Source organism: Osmerus eperlanus, chromosome 6, assembly GCF_963692335.1.
Source record: "Osmerus eperlanus chromosome 6, fOsmEpe2.1, whole genome shotgun sequence".
NCBI classification, from domain to species: domain Eukaryota; kingdom Metazoa; phylum Chordata; class Actinopteri; order Osmeriformes; family Osmeridae; genus Osmerus; species Osmerus eperlanus.
The window spans coordinates 12,819,630-12,846,248 of NC_085023.1; the positions used below are offsets into that span (position 1 = coordinate 12,819,630).

Here is a 26,619-nt window from a genome sequence, read left to right on the forward strand (position 1 = left end):
AAATACACAATGTGAAAACCAACTCAAACGTTTTGATGTCATAACATGTCCAGGAGTAGCTGGTCAAAGCTAGCTTCCAGCTAAAACCATTCTAGAGTTTAGTAATTACAAAACCTTCTGGAAATTATTGTTCAAACTAGTTTTCTTGTTCCCTCCACAGTTAGACTAGGAAGCCTCAGTGATGTCCTGTAAGAGTTAAGGGAATACTAAATCACTATTAGCTTGTCAAGTACAACCTTTTATCCTCGTGTTCAACTCATCAGGAAGTCTCCACAACATGTGTAGCAGTCGTTGATGAAATACATTTTGTGATTGATGAATGTTTTTCCCCGTTTCTTAACAGTTTTGAGTTGAATGTTTCAAATAAACAGATTGATAATGTTTTGATTTATGGACCAGCGTACCATACCACTGTGAGAAAAAGATAAGTGATAAGTGAGGGAAAAGAGACTGTGTTATGTAATATTCTGATGGTAGTCGTTAATGGTGTACATATTTATTTTAGTGTTCAATGAAGCCCCTTTTAACATATTAAACATTCTTCTTCACATAAGAGTGAAGCAGGAGTTAATACACACCTCTTGAATATATACATACATACATTTTAGATACATACACACGCACACAAACACACACACAGACACAGGTTTGACACATGGACATGGTTAAGCCATCCCTGTATAATACACACATATTTATTGTTCACATGAAAAACAATTCACATTAACATGTTATAAGATGCATGGTTCTTGAATGTGGGAATACGCTCACATTTTGACCTCAAATGATTTGAAATCATGTGAAAGGATCACATCATATAAATGATACATGCAGCAGACCAGCTCTTCTCTGATTAATTAACATTTGTGTCAGAAACCAAAAAGTATTGTAATATACAGGCTTACATGGTGTAATGTTCTCGACTCTATAGTTACAACCATTACACTTTGTGTCAAAGTCAACGTTACCTACAGTATCTGGTGGTTACTGTCCCTCAAGATATTGTCATTATTTGCTTTATCGTTGCATACTGTATTTAGGGGTTGTAATATATGCCTGTAAAATGTACATACTGTATAATAGTTTTGTTTAGATAATGCATCATCAAAACACATCAAAGTATGACGCAAAACATTATGGAGTAAACAAACCTCATATCTTGAATGTGTTCCAAAACTATCTTAACAGAGATACATCTCCATCCTTTTTTAATATACTCTCTTCATACTTTTTGTCATCCATCACTACTATTTACCCTAATGTCATCCCTCCTTTCGTACTCCTCCTTTCCAGTCAAAAATCTGTGCAACTTCACTGTGTCCTCCTCCTCCTTAAGAATATCTTCCCACTTCAGGCCATCTGTTCTTTATCTTGATAGAAAACAAAGACAGTTTGGGCAAAAAAATATTAGCTATCCTAATATTTTTTCCAGCCAATCTACACAATCAATACCATCAGTATTTATTTGTATTTCTTGTATTTTTGCAATATGCTTTTGTAAATAGTTTTCTGTTTTGTCATAGGTTCATAACAAGATCATGTAAATCAAGGACATCACTCTACTTTCCCAACTCACTGATATTACAGTGAATCATAATCTATCTGAAATCACACACACACTCATGAAACTCACTTACACATACCATCACACACACACTAACACACACCTTAAGACCTTTCAGAGGTACCAGCATCACCCTGCCATATATCTGTCTTATAATATATACCTCTGACATGAATCAGCTTAACACCCGTCTCATTCATCAGCCCCCAGACCGTGAGACCGTCTCAGGGAGAAGGTGGGAGCTCCAGCCAAACTCTCCAGCCAAACATGATCTATCACTTTCCACACAACTCAGTCACACTGGGGATGGATGGGTGGAATCTTTCCCATCCTGTGAGTAAGATCTCAAAGGAAAAGTATAACATTGTTTACCTGCTTTTCTACTGTAGCCAAGGGATGTCCATTTTGTTTTGATGTCCCAGGGCAATCATTGAGTTTCGGTTTCTGCCAGGCAAGTCCACTGGTCCCAGGTCAGGCCTGGCAGGAGGATAGGATAACATTACTGGTGAGCTCCATACCAATGACAAGCAGTAGGGTTTTCAAGGGAGCAACATTAGACTGAAACTGGTCTAAGGAGGGTACATGCATTGGCTTAAATCACATACTGTAAAACATTCTTTATTTCTCTACTGTCTCCAACAAGTCATGCTTTTATGCCTCGTCCCCTTCCGCCCCCCACACTGTTAGGTCAAACCTACACCCCTGAGAACATTATATGTGACTAGATTTAGTTTCATCAAAAGAGTTACAAAGTTTATCCCCTATAGAAAAACCAACATGTACGTATTTCTTACATATCTTGTGCTTATGCTTTTTAATCTAGGAGAAGAGGATCTCCCTTTACGTAAATTCAGTGTGGCCCAAATCTCATCAGACCCATGTTGAATCTATGGGGATTTCTCTTCCTCTACTCCTCCAAGCATACCAGCAACCTGACAGAACAACCCCAAACACTATTTGCCTGGCCAAGCTCCCTACAGGAGGAGTGCCCCGCTGAAATCATGGAAAGGGTTGAAGGAATGAACAAATAGCTGTTCTCTCCACTAAGCCCGTAACTCCCACCAGATTCCTGTGTTCTACAACCCTTCAAACAAAGAAATACCACAATTTATACAGAGGCACACCCATCTTGCACATGCAAAAGAAATTCAGTCCTCCACAAAATTGTTCAGGCTGTCAACGCTTTACATAAAGTATTCCTATCTCTCTTTTGCTCTCTTTGCTTCTCTCTCTCTTTCACTCAGAATGTTGCTATTAAAGCCCTTGTGTAAAATAACTCACATTCCATCTGTAAGGACAATTTATTTTTGTTCAACAAATAAGGGAGGACCACAGACCATGGTACATGGACTGTGGCTTTGAACTTGTGCCATTTAACCCTGTCTGTGCAAGTCAACACTCACACCCAGAGAAAACCCAAGGTAAACTTGGGTGCCATGCAGTAAACTCTTTAGGAAGTCAGGGGTGGTAAGAGGAAATAATGGGTTTACAGTGCTGGGACATGATAACAACATTTGTGTAGTCACTGAATAAACACCATAAAGTGTCTCTCTGGACTGTGCACCTGTTTCATGTTCTTATGTTTTCAAAATGAAGTTTTAACATTTTATAGGGTTTGTGGAAAGACAAGGGGTGTATCTCACGGCCTGGTGCTAGAAGGGTCATTTGTGCCGGTAAAATGGCTCCATCTGCTGCCTGTTGGCTTTCTGGTGACAACAGGGAGAGACCTGTGCACGGCAGTCTGACACACCTTGATTCTGATTGAGCCAGATTACCTCATCAAACTGGGGTCGCAGGGGATTGCTTATATGAAGGGGAGAGAAAGGAAATGTGGGTCTCTTTTGTGTACAGTTGTAGCTTACCCAAGTATGTATTTTCACTAAAGCTAGCTTAAAATATCTCAACCCCAAAATATAGTAAACCGTACTCTTAAAGTTTTGTTCCAAATTCTTGAAATACATCAGATCCAAATGTTCAAATTCTAATTCTGAAATTGTTAGACTACCTTTTTATCTTTATTTTCCAGCACTGGTTTATGCACACTAGGTTCATTCCAACACATGAAAAGTAAACAAGGCATTTAACATCAACCTTCTCCCAGAATGTCTGAACACTACACAGTAGCAACCCATTCACATTCACCATTCCTCTTGTTGGAAAATATCTTGCTCGTCTGCAGTCTGTGTTTATTACAGTAGTTGTGTATTTTACAGAATACACAACTACTGTGTATTTTACAGAAAACATATTTTTTAAGTCCTGGCCGAGTGTGTCCTCACCGGTAGAGTTGTGGACAGGACATCTTCAGGGACGTAGAGGTCAGACTCAGTCTGCTCTGGTTTCGTAGCTTGCTCTTCTTTACCAGGTCCTTCACTCGCCCCCATGTGTAATTCTCACTCAGCTTCACACACACACACATACACACACATGCACAAACATTTTTAACATTGGGATTTTTGGTAATGTGCATACACAACAAAGGGCGGAGAGGCGGAAAATACATTTGACCTGCAACGCCTTGTAACTAAAATACTTGAAAACAAGTGTTCATCATTATTTATGGCCCATATTTTGGGGGATCAAGTTGTCTGCTGTTTGTTGAACTTTACAGCTCATGACGTAAATCACATCATGTCTCTTCATCCCCCCTCCAGTCACTTCATCATAACTAAGATGTTTAGCAGGCTAGTAGATCTCATTAAGGTACTGGACTGTACATCCTAGAAATACTGTACATTTTATTTACTTTAAATTTGGTTCATTTATGAAAGACAAACGTGATCACGTGTACGTCTCTGCGCGTGTCTCTCAGTTGGCAGTGAGCCAAGCGCAGAGTAAACACGCGAAGGATGTTGCATTCCACCCCAGTGAATCGCAGAGGAAACGTGGTGTGGTGTGACTCACCCGTCTGTGGGGGGCAGAGAGGCGCTCGGAGCTGTCGCAAAGATACCGCGCTTCCCCCTCCGTGTAGCTCCTCCGGTTCAGACCTCGCCTCCACAGGGCCACAGACCCCAGAGATTGGCATCCAGCCTCGCTGCCAACATCTGCCCACAGAGACACAGGTGAAATGGATCAGTAAGTGGTGTGTGCCTGTGTGGAAAATCCCTGTTTGCCTTAGCACTGGGATCGTGCCGTATCCTGCCACGATCTTCCCTGGTCACTTAGTCCCCTTTTCCCACCCCAGCTCCAGTTTCCTGCCCATCGGAGGAAGGAGTTAGGAATTCCTGAAACCACGGGATGTTGTATGTTCCCTCCATTCGCAGCATGCCAGGAATTTTCCTGCTCAAGTCATAATTTCCAACGTGCCCTCAGGCCCACTAGACTGTCACTCGCCTACCTGAGGACATGTGAGCCCCTCCAAAAACAAAAACACAGAGAACCGCAAAAACATTTGGGGAAATGACTCGGTTGCTGGGTGACCAACTTCGGCCAGGAATGCAAGCTGAAATCTGGGCACGTCAGACAGAAAGCACACCTGAGGTCCCTCCCCGGTCATGTTTTGAAACCTGAGAATTGCTAATGCTCTGAAATAATAAACCTATTCGATTCTGAGAAAACCTTGGGCCCACTTTGACTTTAGAAGAGTATTTTGTGATCTTGTGTGTGTTAATGAACCTAATCGGACCAGGTTATGAAGTGCGGATCCAATGCTTATAAAGGAAATAAAAGAAGAAGGAAGAGAAAGCAGGGTTTAACTGAAAATGTCAGATCAAACCAGGACAACTGAGACTGAACAGAATAGTTGATGTTTAGTCCTATACAGTGACTGGTTAAAAGTGTCTCAGTTAATGGTATGTAATGTGCAAAGCCCACGCTAACAAAGTTAAATCAAGTGGACCTCAAGAATGAAAAGTAAAAAGAAAAAATGTTGGTCTGTACTATACAATTAAGAATGACTTGACCTGTGAGTGGATCAGGCAATACTTTTATTGACTGTAATGCACTAAATGTGGAGGTTTGTATAAGTTGGTTAGTGCTATACTATATTTACAACTGTGATTAACAATAGATAAGGTACACTGCATTCTGACAATATAATCGACTGTGTTGACTAGGAAATGGCATTGCCTAGACTGAAAGTCCTACTGACCTCTCCGTAGTGTGAGGGCCGGGTGGCGCGTGACCTCTGGGATAGTGGACAGGTCAGACAAGGTACTGTTGGAGGAGTTGAGGAACTCCCCTCTGGAGAGTTTCTTCAGGTCCTGGAAAGCCAGACTGGCAGCCCCACAGCTACAGTGCTGCTGGAAGAAGTCCTAAAGAGGAACAGACAGGAAGACAAGGCCCAGGCATGACAGTCAGTGTTTAGGATATGTGTTATATCAACTTCTTTGTATGCCAGAAAGTATGTATGCCTTTGGTCACCCACAGTTACTAATAAACATGATATCACAGTCAGAGTACTGTACTGTGGCTTCCTCACAACATCCTAGCTTAGAACAGACAGACCTTGGCAAGAACAAGAACACTTATGCACATTAAGTATGTTTTTATTATTTCAATCTGAGTTTGTTGTTTTTCTCACTCGTGGGTCTTTCAACTCTACATGCTTTGTTACTTTCCAAGTAACCATCTGTTACAAATTCAAGTTATGGACGCCACACAAAGGTGCTCTATTGTTGTACTGTATGTTGCCAGGCACTTTAAAAGGGTCAGTGATATTTTGGTTTTACTATCCAAAACTGAATTTCGTAACTGTTTTCACCCTGTAATACATAATTCAGCATTCCATACAGAGATAAATAAGTAGCCTACCTCCAAGTCCACTAAAAACATATACAAATGTTCATCATTCTAAGACTCAAAACATAAAACTATTTATGTAAAGAACGATTTCTCAGTAAAATCCACGATGTACCATATCACACTATAACATAACATCACCACATACCAAAAAATATATTGTTTAGTCTGACAAAAAAAAAAATAAATTCTCCCCTACCTAACCTGTTCCATATCACTGAGCGTTTACATTCACTGAAGACAGAGAAGAGCACAGGATGATAAACGGCGGCTGCGGTCCCTCTCCATGACATTGTTTTTGTTGTTACAGGTTGGCGGCGATCTGACATCTCTCGCTGCATGCAGCACCACCGCACTCCTCCTCACATAAAAGACATGTCCAGCCCTGGGAGGGTGGCTGTCACTGACCATGTTTTCACTGTGGTCTACACCACCTACGAGGACCTGCGCATCTGTGTGTGCTTAGCTCTGTGGCCCATCTCAAGAGACACGTGTGAGGGGAGTTGTTCCGAGTCAAGCCTGGGACCTTTGACCCCCCAGAAGAGGATTAGGCTGCTAGAGGTATTATGTGGTGTCCAGAACCTCTGGAATGTTCCCTGCATCACTTCCTGCCCCTTAATAACCCAGGGACAGGTTTAGGATGTTGTCTTTGTGTGAGATAATGCAGCTCTGAGAATAGAGAAGGAGGAGGCTATTGGGAGTGAGCTCACATTCATTTCTGGATGTTGTAAAAGCGATTCTAGTGTATTATCTGTTAGTCGAGAAAGCCTGGAAATTTTTTGTCATGAAAAAAATCCTTTCATGGGGGGGTGTTTTCTTCCTTTGTATCAAGGTCACAAGAGGAACTCTTGGCACGAGCACATGTCAACTTGTTTTTGCTGTTTATATACAGTAGCAACTGCTATTATGGGATAGCTACTTCTCTTTGTGGAAGTTGAAAGAGAACAACTTAGTGGTTCCATAATAGGAATGATCAAAAACAGGAGGAAGGGAGAAAAGTCTTTCTATGTAGGTGGTAATATCCATTGTCTGGGACTCATAGTGTTAATTATGTGTACGGCTGTGAGGTGCTGCTGGTGAGAAAGGTGAGGTGGAGGCTGAATAGGCTCAGAGATTGGAGAGTGTCTATTTGGTCCATTCAGTGGATTTTAAGACACGTCTCAGATAAGCTGCTTCTCTGTTTGATGTGTCATCCTCACACTAGCCTCGTGGCATCGCCTTTGAATTGCTCCCAACAGGAGACCTGACTTGGGACTGGGAAGGAACAACTGGTGTGGTCTTGGATGGGGACGTCTTTCAGTTGAAGAGCATTGTTGTTCTTGTGTTGCAATGGATAGACAGTTCAATGTTCAAATTCTATCAACAAAGAAATAAATAGGAGTATTGTTGTAAGAGAAAGTCATGACCTTAAAGCCTTCAAACAGCGCTCAACTTGATAAAGGGGCTGTGTGATAACTGTTCAGAGATTCAGAGCTCTCGCGCTTCTCACTACTCACTGTTTTCTATTGCTCGTCTAACTCTCTACCTCTCTTTTTGCTCTCCCTCTTCCTCTCCCTCTCCCTCTCTGTCTTTCTGTCATCACCCCTTCCCAGTCTCTCCCTCTCCCTCTCCCTCTCCCTCTCCCTCTCTGTTATCTCCCCTTCCCACTCTCTCCCTCTCCCTCTTTCTCTCCCTCTCACTCTCCTTGTCCCTCTCCTTCTCCCTCTCCCTCTCCCTCTCCCCCCCCCCTCTCTCTCTCTCTCTCTCTCTCTCTCTCTCTCTCTCTCTCTCTCTCTCTCTCTCTCTCTCTCTCCCTCTCCCTCTCCCTCTCTGTCTCTCTGTTATCTCCCCTTCCCACGCTCTCCCTCTTTCTCTCCCTCTCACTCTCCTTGTCCCTCTCCTTCTCCCTCTCCCTCTCCCTCTTTCTCTCCCTCTCACTCTCCTTGTCCCTCTCCCTCTTTCTCTCCCTCTCCCTCTCACTCTCCCTCTCCCAATCCCTCTCCCTCTCTGTCTGTCTGTCATCACCCCTTCCCACTCTCTCTCTTTCTCTCCCTCTCCTTCTCCCTCTCCCTCTCTCTCCCTCTTTCTCTCTTTGAAGGCTTTGAAGTGGAGGCTCCTGCTGGGTTTACCCACTGTTTTGGTGGAAAGCTTTTCCGGCCCCCAGGCCCAAACTGACATAGCTAGTTTAGAACCAGCTCTGTGAATCCCCCTGAACATAGGCTGCTGCAGTATTGCGCCTCGCCTTCTTCACCAGGGAAAAACGAGATATCCACAACAATGTGGGAGTCCAAAGGCATAAATCACTACAGAGAGGGGCAAAGTTCAATACTATTCAGAAAGGTGACGCCTAAGATTTAGAAAAAGATGTTACTGTCAGGAAATTATTTTTGAATGACTTGTACACAGTATTGTACAGTAGGTGCATCCAGCTAAGGGTTTACACCAGATATTACTTTGCACAAAAACACACTCTAACTGAGTGCATATTATCGCTGTAATTGTTTTGAAGAGCAACAATACTTAGTCCCACTGGCATTGGTAAGATAACATTGGGACCCCAGTTATTCATCCTGTTTGGGGAAGGAAAGTGAGAGTGAGGAGAACTGAGCCGTGGATTTTATAGGTTACACATTGTTAACTGGGCAGAATTTCTGCCATTTTATGAGTGCTTACTGGAATACTACCCAAATGGTGCCCACAACAGAAAAATAACAAACATATTCTTGCCCTGTGCTACTTCTTTGCTGACGATGCGCTTGCTTGCACTTGTTTGAGCAATCTGTGCTTATATCCAATTTAAGGCTAGGTGTGAGAGAGGGACATTCTGAATCAAGCTTACTTATAAACCTACAAAGCAATCCTTCTGTTTACGAGCATTTGGGATGACTGGGGCCAGTTTATTCAGACTCAAGGGCATAAACAGGATCTGGGTTTGCGATTTCACAATTCAGGTCATGGGGGCCATAACAAAACTAATCTGACAACTGAAGAAGGGGTATATCCATCTACCCATCTGTAATGTGACAGTGTTTCCTCACAGGTGTCAGGAAAAGCCTCTGAAGTTTGTTACATCCGATTGCCTCAATTGCACATATGTCCCTTTGTGATGCTTCAAGGACATTCCAAAATGTGTGCCCCACATGCATTTCACTAGGCTTGCAGGGGGATGACGCCAGCTGTTTATTACTGAAAATACGCTTTCATCCAGCAAGATTAACAACTCACCAGTGATTTTGGAGGACAAGCCATCTGGTAATTTATCTCTGAGGGAATGTGCTGTACCTCCTAACTAAGATCAATAACCATAGTCATTTTAGTTTTCCCTAAAATGATCTACCATTAGATTGATGTTGACACGTCAATACCGAAGCACTTCACCTCTCAGAACATTGTGCGTCATTGTTTTCCAAACGAAATCAATCATTTTAATAGAGAGAAGGGCAAGTCGATTTCAGAGTACACTGGACACTGCTGCTCACATCTTTGGTCTTGGTCATCCTGTTGTCCTTCTGCAGGCTGCAGATCTGTTTCTGGAGCCCCAGGTTGGTCTCCTGGAGCAGGCCGATCTTCTCAATGAGCTGGCAGATGTGTTCCAGGTAGCCCAGACCGGAGCCCAGGGGGTTGGAGTTGGCCTGCTGGACCTGTGTGACCAGGACAGAAGGAGTCAGAGTAGACTTTGAGATAAGTGTCAGGTAGGTGTGCCAAACCAGTTCCATTCTAGGATCTATACAGTAGGTATGAAAGTATTGTATTGGGTCAGCAATCGCGGAAATGACATATATTTGGACCACTTGATGTTTGAGTTTTGTTTGAAGGTAATGACTGTATGACTGATCTTTCGGCAAGAGCGGCAGTAAAGCATTGTGTTCAACTGTGATGAATTGATCGTTTATTTATTATAAATCTAGCCGCTTGTCTTTCAACATAAACTCAAGAAACATCACAGTTGTTATATTCTTGTCCTATAGAGGTACATTTGTGCAGTATATTTTTGCAAAATACTGTGGACCCTGACATGCCTTCTAAAAAGGTGCTCTATTACACGGTTCAAACACCACTGTCTTAACACTGGTGTTGTGTCAGATGACGTAACCTGTCAAGGATGATGTCTGCTATTCAACACCTCAGCACAATTTCATCATCACTTCAGAATGTTCGGATAGAGGTGTTTTATGACAACCAAAACATTGTTATATGTGAACCCACATAGGTCGCTTTTACAACTTGTAATCATTGTCCAAACCCGTAAATGCATTCCAGTGTCCGGGCTGTTTGTTTTATCTTGAAAATCATGTTAGGAGTAGCCAGATGGATGTTAGAAGACTACAAGGGATTATGGGTATGAGCTTGTTTTGGTGACCTTATATAATAACGGCATACCACAGTGTCAGTGTGTATGTTCTTGCCTGTTTGAGTAACCGTAACTTGTCATTTACAGCATTACCATAATGGTAATTTAGAGGCTTTGGCCCCAACATTAAAATAGTACGTCTACCACTGCCCAAGAGTTCAGGAACTTCAGCATTAGGAATGAATTATGATAAAATACTGGTAATGTAAGAGTGATGGGAACTATATAGCTGTTGGGTAGATTTGCAGAGGTGAAAACAGTGAGGACCAATATGACTGTGAAGTGTTCATGAGCAGGATGAAGCAGGGAAGTCATTTCTGTCGCTGATCAAATATATGACCACATCAGCAAAAACACCATTGTTTGTTTGTTCACCCTTGTGCAGTACGCTTTGCCAGAGAGCCACAGATGTTCAGGTTTTTCAGCAATATGAAAAGGAAATTTTGAGCAAATATTTATACAATCGTCAACATTCCAAAAACTGTCCCAACAAAAGCAGGAAGTGAGATTCGGTCTGGGCCTTTTCCCTCTCTCACAAGGCATTTTCCCCCTCTCGCAAGGCCTTTTTCCGTGTCTCTCCTGTGAAACTCCAGTAAGGGACCTGTGCACTGATGGAAAGAGGGACCAAACAATGGGAAACCAAGTCATAACAACCAGGAGGATGACATCACTCGTTTCCTCTCACAGAGAGAGAGAACGACCCTCTGCACATCACAGGCTCGGGGCTTCAGAGGCACAGCCATGAACACATTTCCCTTCATTCAGCGGTTGTCACAGAATTATTTATGGATTACGTGTGCCTTGTAATGTATTTAATTACCTGTTCCCAAGCATTTTGAAAACTTCAAGCATTTTCAGTCATCCAGTATGTTATGGGAGTTTATATTTAAAAACTACCCCAAATCCTTTTTACATGACAGGATTGCCATAAAAAGCTAAAGCTGGCACAAATGAGAAACTACTGCTTATACATTATCAAGTGTTTCAGTAAGACTACCGTACTACCATCACAACCTCCCCATAAACAGGTGGCTGTGACCTGTGACAAGTGCACAGTCTAATGCTTCTAATCCCAGCTGGGTTTCACAGCTCCAGCCTATGGTAGGATAAGGTCATAGATTCCTCCTAGAAGTGACCTTCTTCACATTATATATTCACACTCACACACACTAAAATACACACAGAGTCCATCACGTTACGGGAGGAGGATATGACACAGGTAGTCATTAGCAGTCTTCCTGGCAGAGGCACGATGAACGAAGGGTGGGACTGATCTTATCGGCCCTCCACAGCCCCCAAGAGACCCTGACTGTTGGTTTGTGGGGGGTCGCAAAGAGTGAAAGACAGGGAATGTCCCACACACATACTCACAAACATACACATCTTGTGCAGTATTTAAACAAACTTACGCACATGACTTCCCGCTCTCAGTTGCTCAGGAGGAAGGGGGTACCAGAGTTCATGACATGGAAGAAAGGTCCTGTGTCTTAATTAGAGTTTCTCTTGCGTTCCCTCTCTAGGTTGTGATGGGGTAATGGATTAGAATAGTTTGTTATGTTGGGAAAACTATTCATACTATTATTTATCAATTATTTAAAGTATTATTTCAGTTCAGGTATACTCGATTTTGCCTCCATTTGATGACAAAAATGTTTTCAAATGTTAAATAGCCATTAAAGCCACAGTTATATTTCCTGTCGCATTCACTGTAGGGATTGAAAACATGAGCATGATCTGGGAATAATAAAAGATAATTTTAGAAAACATTGGCCTCGTTTGGTCTTTCTTTTGGGATATTTCCATGGTGTCTGCTGCCTGTCTCATCAAAAATACTTTCCTAAACATGACAGTATTAGAATGGAATGGAGCACCAGATGTGGGGTGCGTTCAGAGATAGGGAGAGAGGTACTGGCAGTCTGCTTCTCCAATCCAAAACCCATTTGTTTTTCAGCACAAACAATGTGGAGAGTGTTTTAGATAGTATTCTTGCCTCACTAATCTGTAGTAGACTCTCAAAGTGTCCAGAAGGGGAATCACACCATTTGCCTGCACTGGTTCTGATAGCTTTGACATAAAAAGCAGTTTTGAAGACTTACAGAAGGCCAGATTGTTAGAGGAAGTGGGTGTATTGACAGTGCTGTACTACACTGCACATTTCAGTTAGAATGTGTTAATTTACTAAGAGACTTTCACAATTAAAATCAGATTTGATATACATGATGAATGGCATTTCAATTAATAGACACAAGCACACAAACACATTGGTGCCTGAAGTTCTGCTTTCTATATTATGTCAAGTTAAATGGATAACTGGATTGTGTTTCCTCTCAAACCTCTCCAAGTCAAATGGGTATTATGTACAGTACACAGTGTATGTTACGGATGAGGAAGTGTATGTTATTTTAAAACCACAGAGCTGAAGAAGAAGGGGTATGGTTGCTTCTTCCTCTGGTTTCATTTCTTAGCGATACCATATTTCACACTGTGCAACTGAGTGGGAAAGTGTGCAGGCAGTTTTCCACACAGAAACAGGCCTGCAGGACCAAGATCAGAAAGACGCCTAATCCTATCCATATGATCGACATTCTCCTCATGTTTGAAATATGTCTGCTATGCAGTGTCTCCTTCATGGCTGTATCTTTTTATGTGTCGTTAGACTAGCAGTGCAGAGAATTGAATTTAGCTTGCTTGTCATTTTGAGCTGTGCTGGTGGGTTGTTTGAAAATACTGCATCTTGTGTCCATCCTACCGCCTTTTGAAGAACCTCCATCCTACCTAACCCTCTTCCTCACCAGGCCCCTTGAGAGACACAGAGAGGAAGGGAGGGAAACGTTAATGTTCCCAGATTATGAAAACAGGGAAGGGCTAAGGGTCAGGGGGATTAAAGTCTCTACCAATGTGTCTCTACATAGTGCCCCATTTACCTAGTGAAGGAATAAAATGATTACCTGTGATGACAGGTGACGATGAGGATGAAGATGTCAGCAATGTACCTTAAAGTAGGCCAAAGTGGGGCCCAACCTTGTGAAGAAAATACCAGCCGTCCGCTGTTCTCTCCGTGGAGCCCTAGCAGCTATCAAAGGGTCTTTCTCTGCCTAAATATGTGAGTAATTTGAGCTATTTGACACCTGTTTGATGCGTCCAGGTAGGCCGCCAATCTTTAGACCAGAGGAACGCCCGGTGCCCAGATGAGAGAAGGGGCGGGCGGTCGTCGGCACCATCGCCGTAGCCATCTGCACAGTCACTCAGCACAGATGAACAGGTGCTGCGTGACATGTGGGAGCATGAAACAGGCTCCTCGCACTGTACTGCGGAGCCTCTCCCTTTTTTTCCACAAGCCCGTGTGCAACACTCTGGGGCGTTTGGGTTCCTTTCTACCTGAGGCTCCATAATAAAGCCTTGTCTACTTCACACCTGTGAGCGTGACATTGTTGTGAAAGACTGAGATGGGGAGATGGAAAAGAATCCGTTGAGATACAGTATGTGGGCTTTGAAGTATTTGTCTAGTTTTTGCTGTTTTAAATTCTTCCAAATCGTGGAGTACTTAGATATACTAAGAGTAGATAGAGAGAGAGAGAGAGAGTGGGTGAGAGAGAGAGAGAGAGAGAGTGGGTGAGAGAGAGAGAGAGAGAGAGAGAGAGAGAGAGAGTGGGTGAGAGAGAGAGAGAGAGAGAGTGGGTGAGAGAGAGAGAGAGAGAGAGAGAGAGAGAGAGAGAGAGAGAGAGAGAGAGAGAGAGAGAGAGAGAGAGAGAGAGAGAGAGAGAGAGAGAGAGAGAGAGAGAGAGAGAGAGGATACAGAGCAACAGAACACCCTCCAGGGGGATGCCACATTTGGGTCTTATTGACCATGTACGACATGTTTGATGCATATTTGTTCATATTTAGGGGGTTAGATGGTTGAGCGGTTAGGTAGTTGGGCTATTAATCAGAAGGTTGCCAGTTCGATTCCCGGTCGTGCAAAATGATGTTGTGTCCTTGGGCAAGGCACTTCACCCTACTTGCCTCGGGGAGAATGTCCCTGTAATTACTGTAAGTCGCTCTGGATAAGAGTGTCTGCTAAATGACTAAATGTAAATGTATTGTAAATATGCTATGGACTCTGTAGGTGTAGTCTAAGCTGTCTAACCCTAACCCTAAGATATACCTGTGTTTTCTGGGAAATGTTTGGAAAGTCACTGATGTCATTACTTTCATCACAATTGGCTTGACACATGATCCCAAACAGACCCACACTCAAGCCACATTTAGATGTATATTTCCCACAGTCTCATTATCATTTTAAAGAAACTGAAAATGTACGTAGATGACCATGAACTGAATCTGTAGCTACTTCAAAAGGTTCTATCACAAGATCAAAACATCAAAGGATTAAACACTTCCTTATCTCAATTTCCTTGAGGAAATATAGAACCAAACCCTAAAATAACATAAAATCATTCAGGTGGGTGTTCATGTGACACGTCTCTTGTTTACATTCAAAAGGATACGGTGCTGTTGAAACTTGACTGAGATGTTTTTAGCATATCAAACAGGTGATTGTGACTTGGCAGCCTGTGCAGCTGTCAGGTGCAGTTAAAAAGTAGATTACATTGGGTTGTCTCTCAAAAAATAATCTTCCCTTAACATGAATAAAAACACAGCTTTCAATGGCAAGCTTATATTATGGAACGTGCCTCTATTGGTCCCTATGAATGGCTTAAGCTTTTTATTATGCTGCGCTCTTACAAAGGAAAAGGTGAGTTCAAAGAAAAGATGGAGGTCAACCCGAGATTACGTTTCTTTCTTCCTAAAAGAGATTTATTCCTTGAATGTTTGTGTATTTCCTGGCAAGAACTTAAAGCCGCTTTTGGAATGTAATTAAATATCATTCAATGCCTGTTTAGTGGGCTAGCCTTTGTGCCAGACAAATCTGTTTTAATTTGAATCACCTGAAATCTGTGTCATATAATGTGCCATAAAATATGAAAGGAATACTTTTTTCAAGCGAAGATGACTTGAAATACAACCCTTATCATAAACAGTCCCCTGGAGCCTCGTTGATGTTGGTAGTGAAGTAGTAGGCGACATTAAGGCTGGGAAGGGTTGGTAATTAGAGATAATGACACAGAGCATAAAGATTTTTGTTGTCCACCACCCAAAACGGCTTTCCTTGAATTCCCGCCAGTCTGGAGGAAGTTTGAACAGCCTCTCTAATTTTAACAGCTACATAGACCCACGAATGGCAGGAAATGTCATGGCAGCTATAAAGAAGAAAATTCCAAAGTACAATATGTTCTACTTGATATCAGGTCATAAGGTGCATTCAATTAGTATACATAAGGTAAACATCCATCCTCTAATTAAAGTTTTTATAAGGATGGCCTCATATTGGTTTGCAATCTTTTTAGTCTTTTTTTGTACATAAGAAATTAGAATGCCTCATGCTTGTGATATGTACCAGTAGCAACTAGATTTAATACATTTGGCATGGCTACAGCTTGTACTCATTCAGGTTGCTGTTTTGCGATATTCACGTCCATGTAAATAACCCTTTATGGCTCTAACCTAAAACTGTAAAAAAAAAAAAACGTTGGCAACATCTGTGCTCTTATTCACAAACATGGCAGAAGCCAAGTTTTGTGAGTAAATAACCTAAATGAAAAAATTACATTACCTCACTGAGTCTGCAGCATTCTTCCATATACTCCTCCAGGCTGTCAATTGTAGAGCTTTTCCTTAGAGGATGCTGTTCAGTCTCAACTCCAGTCATGTTGTCACAGGCCCCAGCAAAGCATGGGCTCTTTGGCCTCGAATTTTCTGAGTTGAACTCCTCTGTAAGAGCCTCATTCTCCACAAGCTGTTCAGAGGTCACCTCGTTTTTCTCAAAGGTGTCCCCCAAGGCTTCACACTGGGTCCTTTCCACATCTGTGGCCTCCTTAGTGACGTGTAGCTCTGGCCTCTCAATTTCAGAGCCAAGTTCAGTCTCTGGGTTTACACCAGTGTACTCCCGAGTGTCCACAGTCGTACACAATGAGTTATCATTCGAGTTATCATTCGAGTTATCATTCGAGTTCTCTGTCTCGCTGGTTTCGGAACGCTGGTCGAGTGAAAAGAGTGGGTCAGAGGTCAGGACGGGAGTGTTCAGGTTACAGGAGTCACAGGAGGGCTCCCGGCTATGCACCACAAAGCTCTGCTCCGAGCCAGTGGGCGTGGACGGAGAGTTAGCCCCACTGGGCAGTTCTACTCCAGAGTCCTCAGACTCAAATTTGTACAGCCTTGGGAGCTTAGTGTCAGAAAAAATAACAGACAGGTAGTCTGAGCTTGATTCCATAAGAGGCGGTCCAGGTATGTTATCGAGTTCCGAATTCCCCTCCATGGTTTTGACGTGTTCCGAGATGTCCTGCTCAGATACTGACATGGATATAGTGGATGCAGAATCGTCACCATTAAGGGGTTTTTCATGGGAGTTGTTGAAGAGCTTCATCTTGGTGAGGACAACTTCATTCTCCAGCACCATGTCCCCTTTCCCTGTGCAAGGAACAAGTTGTAGAACGCAATTAGTCAAAACAGTCCCTGACAAATACCTGAGTTGGTGCCAGTTTTCAAGTGTTGCATAGCAGTCTAAGAGCTGCAAAAGTATCATATGCCCGATAAATTGAGTTGCATGCATGTACCCTTCACTAACATCTAATTACTATATCTATTCCTTAGTACAGTGTCTGTTAGAAGCTAAATTAAAGAGTGTAACAGATCAGGTATGTAAAGAATTCCATCTACTGATGTTTTTGTTCCCAAGAACTCACAGTGGCATGTCCAACTCTTTTGACCATGAATGACACAGATGTACTGTCAAAATATACATCTAGTGGTACACCAGGATGGTTTTGTGAAACCTGAGGATTACTTTTTATACAATCCTGCATTCTTCAACTTTGGAGCACACACATACCCCAGGACTCACATTGTGTGTCTATGTCCCACACCAGACTGTCCGGCTTTGATCTTAAGGTCCAGTTAATACCATTATGGGGTGCACTCATATGTGGCATCTCTTCTTTCTTGCTGCAAGCAATCTGATACGTTTCGCTGCCAATCAACCATTCTTTTCCTAACTTTGAATTAGGGAAAAAGCGAGATACCATTTTGCCAGTCTTTTCCCTGGGAAAGCAGAGGTCTAATTCAATATGTTTTGTCTGTTTATTTTGTCTTTTGACTACCTTTTTTCTCTAGAGCATAAAAGCAAACATGTACGATCAATCTTCGACAACAGAGGAAGTTCAGCAGCTTCCCACTCGTTAAATTCAATTAGTCTTAAGATTGTACTTTTCATGTGTTCAATTACTCCTGGGGAACTTAAGACAAATATTTTTTGATAGGAATTTTGTTTGAAGCAAACAACATGTGGTCAGAACAAAAACAAAACAAAAAAAAAGTTATTTCTTGTGATTCTAGACCCCATTTCAGAATCAAAACATATTGTCCCTTTTCTACAGGGTTCCCACTTGAGGAGTTGGGGTGGGTTATAGAAGTAAAAACATTCCTTTGGGGAATTTCATTACTGATTAATCGTTAGGAAATGATGCAGTAAACATTGTGACTGAATTTGAAAGGGCAGCTAAACTGATGACTCATGCGTCAACAAAAATTCTTAACTTTATTTTCAAAAACTCTGGTAGCTTGATAGATCAGGGGCTGTACAGTATCTAATTACCATGCTGTATGCCAGCTAATAACAGTACAAAAACACAAGTGGGACATTTGTTTGGTTAGTCAGTTAAAAAAGTTGAGATACTTACAAAGGATACTTACACTGAGGATTACATCCCCATAAAGGGGACGCACCCATGTTTTCAAAGAGAACAACAGTTGTGATAAACCTTTTTTCAATTGGACAGCCCTCTGCTAAAACTTTTCAGTCTGTTTTGTCAGTTTGTCAAGTTTTCAGGGCTTTTCCTACTATAAATAATGGCTGTGTTTTCCTTGTCTGTTTACAGTCAACTTCTCAAAATAATTAGCTTGAAACATTCCCCAGTCCATCGAAAAACACGGTATGCAAACATTTACATTTAGAATTGTTAATAATCTAATTGTTCTTATTTACATTATTTGGGTTAAATGGCATGATTTGGTACATCTCACTTACAATACATTTCTGTACTTTCGTTATGACTGCTATAGTGCTGATGATGTTCTACATGGAGAGGAATTCCACTTGTCCAACTTCAACCATCACACCACAAAACACATTTTTAATGTAGGCTAATAAACATATTTCCTGTTTTCTATAAATGCCAGTATGATCTAGTGCAAGAAAACCTTATGGGGAGAGAAATAAGAACTACATGGCCCTTTAAACTCCCACAGATTGTGTTTTTCAATTACCTCAGATTTGATCACAACCTCACATATTTGAACAATGAAGGCAAATCTAAGCGTAAATTGATTTCTAATTTCATTCAAGTCCCTTTTCAACGCGGCCTTTGAAGAAGCATGTAAAGTCATCAATAAATTACAGAACAGGATTTAGAGTATATGTCTTTCTAAACAGAGTTATCTGCAGAAGTAAGACAATATTTTTTTAACTCTGTTCCTTTCAAAAAGGCTTTCCAGTTGAGCTTACAGTATGCAATCTTGAAACCTGATCTTCCAGGCAGATCCACTAAAATCAGTAGATGTGGACAGTACTCGAGGTACGGCTGTAAATGAACTTTAAGACCTCATTAAACATATTTACAGCAGTTTACTAAGCCTTGATAAGGCTACAAATCCCTTGGGGGAGATATGAGAATGTATAACCCAAGGCTCGCTCCTCTTGTGTCACTGCCCTGATAATCTCTTAATTGACTTTCTCATGTCAGTGTATGGTCAGTCATGTGCCAGTGAGTGGTGGGAACTGTTCTCACACAGTGGCAAGAGATCTCACACAGTGATGAGAATTAAATGCTTGAAAAGTAACACTGACACACACTACAACTACCTCAGGTCATTGTGTTGTTTTGCAGCCAACTTGAGTAGTTGTTGAGAATATATAAGTTATAAGGAATTAATTGTTTAAACATTTGGTTGAAAATGGTAAATATTTACCACTTTGAGACATGGTCAGAGCAAAGCCCTTCAACTCATTTAAGTTCATGTGTTGAGTCTCCATTGAAATGCTAACAAACTGTAAAGATTCTGCCAAAGGTTTTATGGTTGAAACCTCACTCAAAGCATCATGCGTTTGTAAATCTACATATAAATGAATGTCAATTATAGAAATATGCCATTATTTATTTATTCATACCCTGAAATGGTTCCCACTTCCCATTCCCTTCCACTGGGTCTGGCAGGGGAGTGCTTCAAATAGGGCACACAAAAAAACGTTGCTAGAAGTGCATTTTTTTGTCGTTGTCCCGACTAAAAACAATCTGCATCCTAAATCCCCCTGGATTTTCAATTAACGGCCCCAGGACCTGGCTCTCTGTACTGGGGAGATCAAACAAACCTTCAGCGACCGCCCAGGAGCTTGCAATCTTAACTCTGTATTATAAACAACCTGCCAAGGAGTATGAATATGCCAGAGGTACAGTACAGGACGGGACAACAATTCTAAACATAATCAAGATCAGTAGCTGTGTTAGATGAATATGAGAGCAGAATATTTGTTTCTCCTGTCAGTTGCACTCTGTACCTGACAATACTTTCTTTATTCAAGACTTTATCGCAAAGCAGTAATGGGCATGGTTTGGCAGGAAATATTTTGATTTGTGGCAAGCCTGAAAACTGGGTTTTCTGGTTTCTAAGTTCACTTGCGGTAGTTATAGATGAAATAAAAATAAAAGGCTCAAAAGTCTGTAAAGCATTCTCAATTTGTAGCACAACATGCACAGCATGGACGTTGACAAGACTTTATCACTGCAAACAAATTCATTTTAGGCATGGTAACATCAGCGCTAACACTTGTTTGTAAGTTCATCTGTAATATGTATTATACTCTGTAATACAATCTTCGTGTTTAGCTTGTTGACTGGATGGGATAAACTGATAGGATGCTGTTTGTGGACAGTACTCCTCCAAGACATCTTTTCCCTATTAACAGCATTAGGAAGAAGGGGGAACTATTTTCAATGACTTAACACTCAAGGAATTTATTTTCAAAACCAAGAAAGTGGAGATGAATTAAAGATGGAGAGAAGAATTCGACTCACAGATTCAAAGTTAAGTTGCTTTTAAAAGCAAGAATAACAGCAAATCTTCTCGGAATGTACTTTCATCCCCTTTTCATCGTCCACGCCTGACGTCTTGCCAATACAATACATGCCTGTTCCTGTGCGTTAACAGACAAACAATAGTAACGGGACAAGACTCACTTTAATTACACACTGAAGTCACCTTGCTTATTGAGCCATGTAATCTGACTGCTGCCATTGTTATCCAGTCTTCCAGGCCCAATCCTCCTAATCATCCACGCCTTAGCAGGTGTTGACCTCCTCCAGGTGTCCTCTTCCCAAACACAAAACAGATATTCTATCCTGTAATTGTCTAGACTTGGGGAATCAGCCTATCACCAGGTACACAGCTGACTAACCCCCACAACATGTCATTACAAACAGCCCCCTGACTCCTTAATGACAAACTCCCACATTTCCCATGACGTGAAGATCATTCTCACTCAAACTACAGCCAAGAAGGTAATGTCTGAGGGCAAAAATACATATACTTAGTCATTGACAAATGGATATTTTCTTAGTGATCGCCTCACTGAAGGGGAGTTAAAGTCTAGGGATTGCCCTATTGCCCTCCCAGAAGTCTGGAGCCAGGACTCAGTGGGAGAACAAAGCGTCTGGGAAGGCTGTCACTCCCTCACAGAGGCAAAACACGTCTGGTGCCAGAGCTTAGTGGGTTTAGGGAGTGGCCCAAAGATGTGCTGGGTAAGGACACACGTGTGTATGTGTACCAGTACATACGTGTCTCCAATAGTTCCATCCTGGCTTCTGATCTGAGAACATCCATACGCCACACTGATTTCACATTCCACTGATTTCATCCTCGCCACTATAGGCTGGGATCCCCCAAAAACTATAGATCGATTACGACAAGGCAAGTATCCCAACATATCCATCCATAGACTATCAGTCTATACAATTCCACTTGAGGTTTTGTCACCCTTAAAAGGGCGTATTCCAGATTATCTTTATAGTGGTTTCAAAAATAGGACCTGTCCTCCAAAGCAGGTGCGCTCACCCCTTCTTGATGCAAAAAGCTGATTTAAGAGTTCCTGAGGCGCTAAGCAACGGTATGTGTCAGTCCTCGGACTAAACTGTTCATTCAGTTGCCCCTTAGATTCTGCGTGGAAAGGTCATAAACAGGCCATCACAAATTGGCTATTTTTACGGTCCAAAGGGCTCATTGGTATGTCAGCTCCCTGTTACTACTTTGGGTGGTCACTGGTCAGACTGACCTCAAGCACCTAGTAAATAACCACCTGGTCTGGACCCTAATTCTATTACACTGTGTGGTTGACTTGTTAATTGATTTGTTGTTTTTGTGTGTGTTTTTTTAAACAACATTTCTGGGGAAAAAAAGTGTTTTAATTCCTCCACGGATACTTTGTACAATGCTTTTTTCCTTCATGCCATAGAAGCACAATATTCTTCTCCATCAGGTGCAACAACATCTCAAGTGACACAAACCAGATGCCTTATCTGATTGCGTGTAAATTACTGCCACACATTTTCCCCCTTTCACCCGATCCCACCTCATCCTACCCTCTATCTCTCCATCTCTCAACCATCCCCCCAACTTCTAGGAAATGAGGGCACCTCACAACTACATGTCTCTCAACACCTTGCATGGCCGGTATCCCTCCCACACACGCACATGCACCCAAACACTCTTCTTTCTTGGCCGTGACGTCGTCAACCCCAAGGATGGTTACCAGACTCCTGTCTTTATCACCGTCGGCTTGAGGGGGGCCCTCCGTTCCCCCCTATCAGACACAGTTTAGGATAAGGCAAGAATGTGCCTGAGAGCTGTAACTCAAGTCAAGTCTCCTCCAGGCTAATTTCCTTCGACAGTTCAGGTTCTGGAGTTTGACTAAATCCAAACGTATACGGCAGCCCCTCACCCACTCCTGTGACCTAGTCTTTCTTTAACTATTTACATCACCAATTTACTTCCTAACTCACATTTAATACGAAATCAAATCAAACTTTCTGTATACAGCACATTTCATACCAGGAGGAAACACAATGTGCTTATAATAGGCACATTAACAGTAACACAACAAAATGAATGACCTTTATACAACCAAAACAATACTCCCTTCTCTCAATAATACCTTCAGCCACATAAGGAGAGACCTGACTGAAAAAAACTTACTTATCTCAGTCAGAATGAAACACCTGGAATGATTTGGCCTTGGGGGTTTTCCTGGCCGGCTCAAAGGTTTGCATAATGAGACATACTGTTACATGTTTACAACTACTATCACTCCCCACAGGTTTCCAAAATTCCTGAAAACAGAATCATTCTTGACAGCTCATTCTTGAATAATTATTTCATATTCTGGTGCCTACAGCTCACGTCCTGCTTCCTGAGTCAGAATGATAGGAAACAGAAGGAGAGGGAATATCTTGATGACATACATGTCATTTTCAAATACCGTGTTACTTATATCATGAAACAGTTTAATCTCAACTGAAACCTTTTTTGTGAGCTATTGTCTATTTTGAAGCCAAAAAGGGAAGATTGAATCTTAACCCTCTTCTCTTCTCAACAAACAATACTCACTCCCTGAAAAACAAACAGTGATCAAATAACAATGGGAGAATTAGAAGAATACACCCATAAAGGCTTTGCTTGGCTGTGCTGTCGTGTACACAATGTCAACGTTATCTTTACAATGCTTCGTTTCTTCTAGCTTCAAGAAGCACGGCAAACAACGTGATTCCCATCAGAGAAGGTCTTCTGTGACTCTTTCACAACTGTAACAATGACAAGAATGCTCTCTCTTTCCCAGAACTAAACTAATTGAGGATCTGAAGGAGTCGATCCTTGGCAGCAGGTGTAGGGGGGTCATACAGTACATAAGTGGTGATTGTTATCTGATAGAGGCGGTTACTTGGAATGCAGGATAGTCTGATAATATAGGAGCGAGGATGAGAATGAGGATCCTGTGTCATAAGGCACAAATTTTGTGGTCAAACTTTTTATTTTCAAGTAGTCCTTTTAAAAAACAGTGTTTTCCTTACGAGGAAGAAGTGACATTAAAATACAAGTCCTAGCAAAAGCTTGACGACAATTATTTTCACTGTGCTGTTACAACACCACTTTTCAAAAGACTAAACTGTACACCACGTTATATAAGACAGAGGGCATTCAAAACATGACTGTGTATTATCCCATATCATATGTCATAAAGCGTCTGTATGAAGAATCTGATATGGTTGGTTTGTCATCTGATACAGTCTCTCCAGTTACAGCCAACACAAGGAGTTTGGTGCTCAAGAACGTGTCTCTTAGGACACAATCACCTACTGTTTCTACCGCTCTCCTCCTCTGATGAAGTGAATTTCATAGCATCCTCAGTTGGGAAGAAACAAGCCACTTTTAAATATCAAACCTCTGTTCTTGTAACAACCAGATGGTGAATGAATCAGGATTCAAACCATGTTTTCTCTCCCTTGAATGTTTCCATAATTAACTTTATAGGCAGTGCAAAGCGAAAACAATTGTGTCGTCTCGGTTTCAAATTATACGCAGCATAGTACATACTCCTGTTGTCATTTTGGTGTGTGTCATCTAGTGATGAAAAACTGATTGCTGTTTTCAACATCATACTCATGATTTCTAGTGCATTCTAAAGAGCCAATGTCCACAATGAAGTGTACTTGTTACTGTAAGTGTGCTTTCTTTCCCTTAAATGCTCCAATCCTAACAATTTAGCCCTTATTATTCAAGTTCTAGCACAAATACCCTGGAGATCTAAATATCTGTTTTTATAGACGTGTTGTTTTTGATGAGATGATTAGCATCTTGAAAGTCAGGCTTCTGAAATAGCACACTTGTGTCTAAAAACAGCTCCTACCTCTAGGGTGAAATGATCCCCTTTCCCAAACCCCAACCTCTCATCTACCAGACACTCAAATAACAATTTGTGTCAGAGAGTCCAGGTAGCATAGACAAGCTGGCACTAGATTAAACATCCTTTGAACACAAAGACTTTTAAGAACGTTTCTTCTACCTTTCCTCCAAGGGGTGAGGATGGAGAAAGACTTCTGCCAGCTGAACACCATGCTGGCCTTTTTCCTCTTCAAACTCATAGATGGTTAATTCCACCGGTTCAGCAACTGCAGTAACAGTGAGCAAAAAAACTATTGTCTCCTCCACAGAAGATACAGCAGAAAATCCCTCCTCAGTAGTTCCTTGTGCCCCTGTGTTGTTTCGTAGAGGCTTCTGCGTAGTCCAGCTGCTTTCAGTGTCCCAAAGTAAACTTACAGTTCAGTTCAGAGGGAAGCATTTGTTGCCATAGGTCGCAGTGCTGTGGGTGTCCCAAGTAGGGGTCATGGTGCCTGCCTGCCTGCCTGCCTGTCTGTGAGCAAGAGTGTGTGCGTGTCCAGCTGAGAAGAGTAAGGGGGCTGGGCTCACATCGACAACACACACTACCGCAGGACCTCTGAGAGGAGTGGCAGCCAGCCAAAGGGAGGGAGGGAATGGAGGGAGGACGAGGAGGTAGTGGGGAAGGGAGGGAGGGAAGACTTGGAAGAAGCCTGGTTAAGATTTAAATGTAACCTTAGGGCAAACGTGAGAGGCTAATAACAGAGAGAGAGAGTGCAAAAGAGACAAAGACAGACAAAGATGGAGGGAAATACAGACAGTGTGAGATAGAGGTAGAGAAAGAGAAAATAGAACAGAAAAAGAGAATGTGAGACATAAACAGAAGCTTTATTACGGTTGAAGACCAACTGTCAGATACAGAGAGAGAGACAGAGCGAGAACGAGAGAGAGAGAGAGAGAGAGAGAGAGAGAGAGAGAGAGAGAGAGAGAGAGAGAGAGAGAGAGAGAGAGAGAGAGAGAGAGAGAGAGAGAGAGAGAGAGAGAGAGAGAGAGAGAGAGAGAGAGAGAGAGAGAGAGAGAGAAAAAGAAAAAGTGTTGGAGAGGGTTTTACTGTCTTTCATTATTACATTTTCCACAGACCAGGAAATACCAAGGAAATATGTATCAGTCGGTCTCTCCTGCCTGATTACAGAGCTATTGAATGCCGATGACGCTGATCTTCCTTTTTACTGCAAGGGAGTCAGGATTTTAGTTTTTTACGTTATACTTGATTAATATTTTACACACTCAAATATAACAGATTATTGTCACACTTGTGTAATTAGTGTGGAAACTGCAATACATTAGTACATACTACTGTACCTGTGCTGTTTTTCTGTCAAGCGAGTGATCTTGACACAAAAAAGAAAATCTACAGTATCTTTCACCCCCTTTCACTCTAAAGATCTGTGTGGGAGGTAACAGACACAGCTTGTGTCTGTTGGGAAACACATTCTACTCTCCATGAAGCTACTCATTGTTCTAAAGTCAAAGAAATCCCTGTTGTCGATGACAAACCAAGCTTAAACCAAGCTTTTGCACTGCATTTTGGATAGGGGGGACATTTTTACAGGAAACGCTACTTAACCTAAAAAGAAATTTCAGGAACAGATAAGGGCATGTTCTATGGTGGTGGCCATTAAGTGTGTTGTTGTACGGAACAGGTGGAAGGGTTTAAGGAGAGGCAACACAGTTGAAATCCCCCCAGGCTAAGAGTAGAAAGAAGTTGTGAGCACTGATAAGGCTCAAAAATAGATAAGGATGCAACTCTCTCATCCTCACCAAAACTTTCTGTAGAAAAATCATCATCATCTCATCATAAAGCCTACTTTACCTTTAGAGACAGTCTTCTACAATTTAAAGTGACCTTTTAAGTCTACAAGTGTTTTATTTCCCAGTCCCACCTGATCTGAGGGGAACAGAGCTCTGG

General features: G+C 41.9%; 1 protein-coding gene across 1 annotated transcript; it reads right to left on the reverse strand.

The window, feature by feature from the left end:
• Positions 1-679: 679 nt before the first annotated feature.
• On the reverse strand, positions 680-25,218 carry si:ch211-250c4.3 (uncharacterized protein LOC100535981 homolog). Its single transcript, XM_062463571.1, has 8 exons — positions 24,838-25,218; positions 16,288-17,141; positions 9,763-9,924; positions 5,655-5,817; positions 4,469-4,608; positions 3,844-3,965; positions 1,937-2,041; positions 680-1,370 (listed from the first exon to the last, which is right to left on the reverse strand). The coding sequence occupies exons 1-7, from the start codon at positions 24,914-24,916 to the stop codon at positions 1,945-1,947; spliced, it is 1,617 nt and encodes a 538-aa protein (XP_062319555.1). The 5' UTR covers positions 24,917-25,218; the 3' UTR covers positions 680-1,370; positions 1,937-1,944.
• Positions 25,219-26,619: the final 1,401 nt, after the last annotated feature.

Excerpts from the sequence above, each read along its gene's own strand:
- si:ch211-250c4.3 (XM_062463571.1), bottom strand. The coding sequence starts at position 24,916 with ATGAGTTTGAAGAGGAAAAAGGCCAGCATGGTGTTCAGCTGGCAGAAG. Across the intron at positions 17,142-24,837 it reads CCTCACCCCTTGGAGGAAAG|GGAAAGGGGACATGGTGCTG; the intron begins GTAGAAGAAACG and ends TTCCTTGCACAG. Across the intron at positions 3,966-4,468 it reads TCTCTGCCCCCCACAGACGG|CTGAGTGAGAATTACACATG; the intron begins GTGAGTCACACC and ends GTGTGTGTGAAG.